The sequence below is a fragment of the Lolium rigidum genome, chromosome 1, assembly GCF_022539505.1.
Source record: "Lolium rigidum isolate FL_2022 chromosome 1, APGP_CSIRO_Lrig_0.1, whole genome shotgun sequence".
Taxonomy (NCBI): Eukaryota; Viridiplantae; Streptophyta; class Magnoliopsida; order Poales; family Poaceae; genus Lolium; species Lolium rigidum.
In genome coordinates, this window is record NC_061508.1 from 79,393,614 (window position 1) to 79,395,241 (window position 1,628).

Consider the following 1,628-nt stretch of genomic DNA (forward strand, 5'->3'; position numbering starts at 1 on the left):
ATGGCGGAGGCGCTCCAATCGTGGATGACCTTAGCCGAGTCCGAGGTACTGGCGCTCTTTCTCTTGCCCATGGTGTGCGAGGCTTGAGACGAAGAAGCAGAGGAAGCAAGAAGGTTTGGGCGAAGAAGATGAGCAGTGAAAAGCGTGAGAGGTAAAAAATGGAGGCCCTCTATTTATGCTGCAACAAATTTATGCGAGATCGTGGCCATAACTCCACAGGTATCGTGGGAGGTGGAGCGGATCTGGTTGTACATGTGGCACTTGGATGGAGAACGGAACCGGCGGCCCATTATTCCCACGTTGTGCGGAAATTGAGGGGACGCCTCGGTCGCCGTGCGTGCACTGGTCAAATCCTACAAGCTGCCCGCGCAGGACTAGGGTGGGCCCGTCAGGTCAAGTCTTGTCAATCAAACCACCGCAGCCGCACGTCAACAGTGACGTCACATAGATTGTTGCCATCACTCGATGAAAAATGAAAATTTATCGGATGAAAGATTTAAGTCTCAGCACAGACTATGAAGCATCCGCATTTAGACTCGGGGGCTACTCCCATCGGGAGTGCTGACGCGCACCCGATAAAAAGGAGACTTGAAGAAAGGGACAATTGTTCGACTCGAGTCTGCGCTCGGTTACAAGCACCCGTGCCCAGACTCGGGGGCTACTCCCATCGGGAGCGCTGACGCGCACCCGACAGAACTTTTTTGCACTCCGGGATCATGCCCGGGGACTTGATTCTGTGTAAGATAACGTTGTTTTGCCATCGGCAGTTAACCAACAAAAGTTGGGCACGTTACTTATCATCCCTTGCATGAGGAAAATATATCGGATGACCTACGAAGACCTGCAGACAAACTTCGACAGAGAAAAATGTTCGAGTGGTACAACTTGAGTCTACGCACGGATTGCAAGCATCCGTACCTAGACTCGGGGGCTACTCTCATCGGGAGCGCTGACGCGCACCCGACAGAAGAAGATGATGCATATTCAAGAACAATCAGGGAGAAGAACCTTGGGAGGAGGCATGCTTTAGTCTCTACCCGAACTACTTTCAGCTAGACACTCGGGGGCTACTGACGTGGGCATTACCCTACGGGTAACCAATGTTGCCCTACCCTGTATTTCCTAGTTGGAGGCCCATGAAGACACTCGGTGGCGAGATGGGCCGCTAGGACGGTGCAAAGGAAGATACCTTGGAGTACAAGACGCGGAAGAAACCGAACAAGGAAAGTCTAGAGATAGATCTACTGTAAACCTAGTCGTACTCGACTAAGCCTCTTGAGACCTGGCCTCCTATATAAAGGCCAGGAGAGGGGCTGTCGGGGGACACAATCAATCTTAGCGAATTTAGCCAACAAAAGCTTAGAGCTAGGTCTCCCTAGCGATTAGCCATCTCGACGAGATCTCAGCCGAACTATTCGGCACCCCATTGTAACCCATTATCATCATAATCAAGAACGGACAGGCAGGACGTAAGGGTTTTACCTCATCGAGGGCCCCGAACCTGGGTAAATTGCTCTCCCCGCTTGTACGTGAACCGATGTCTCGTGTCGGCTTGCGGGATTCCATCAACCCTAAGCCCCTATCGGAGGGCATTGCCGAGGAGCACCCTCGACAGGCGCCGATCGTGG

General features: G+C 52.5%; 1 protein-coding gene across 1 annotated transcript in view; it reads left to right on the plus strand.

Moving 5' to 3' along the window:
- The window catches only part of LOC124648035 (trigger factor-like protein TIG, Chloroplastic), a 5,893-nt gene continuing 4,265 nt past the window's right edge, over positions 1 to 1,628 (plus strand). Inside the window, exon 1 of the mRNA XM_047187868.1 lies at positions 1 to 45. Within this exon, the coding sequence (XP_047043824.1) occupies positions 1 to 45 (45 nt within the window). The remainder of the gene's footprint in view (positions 46 to 1,628) is intronic.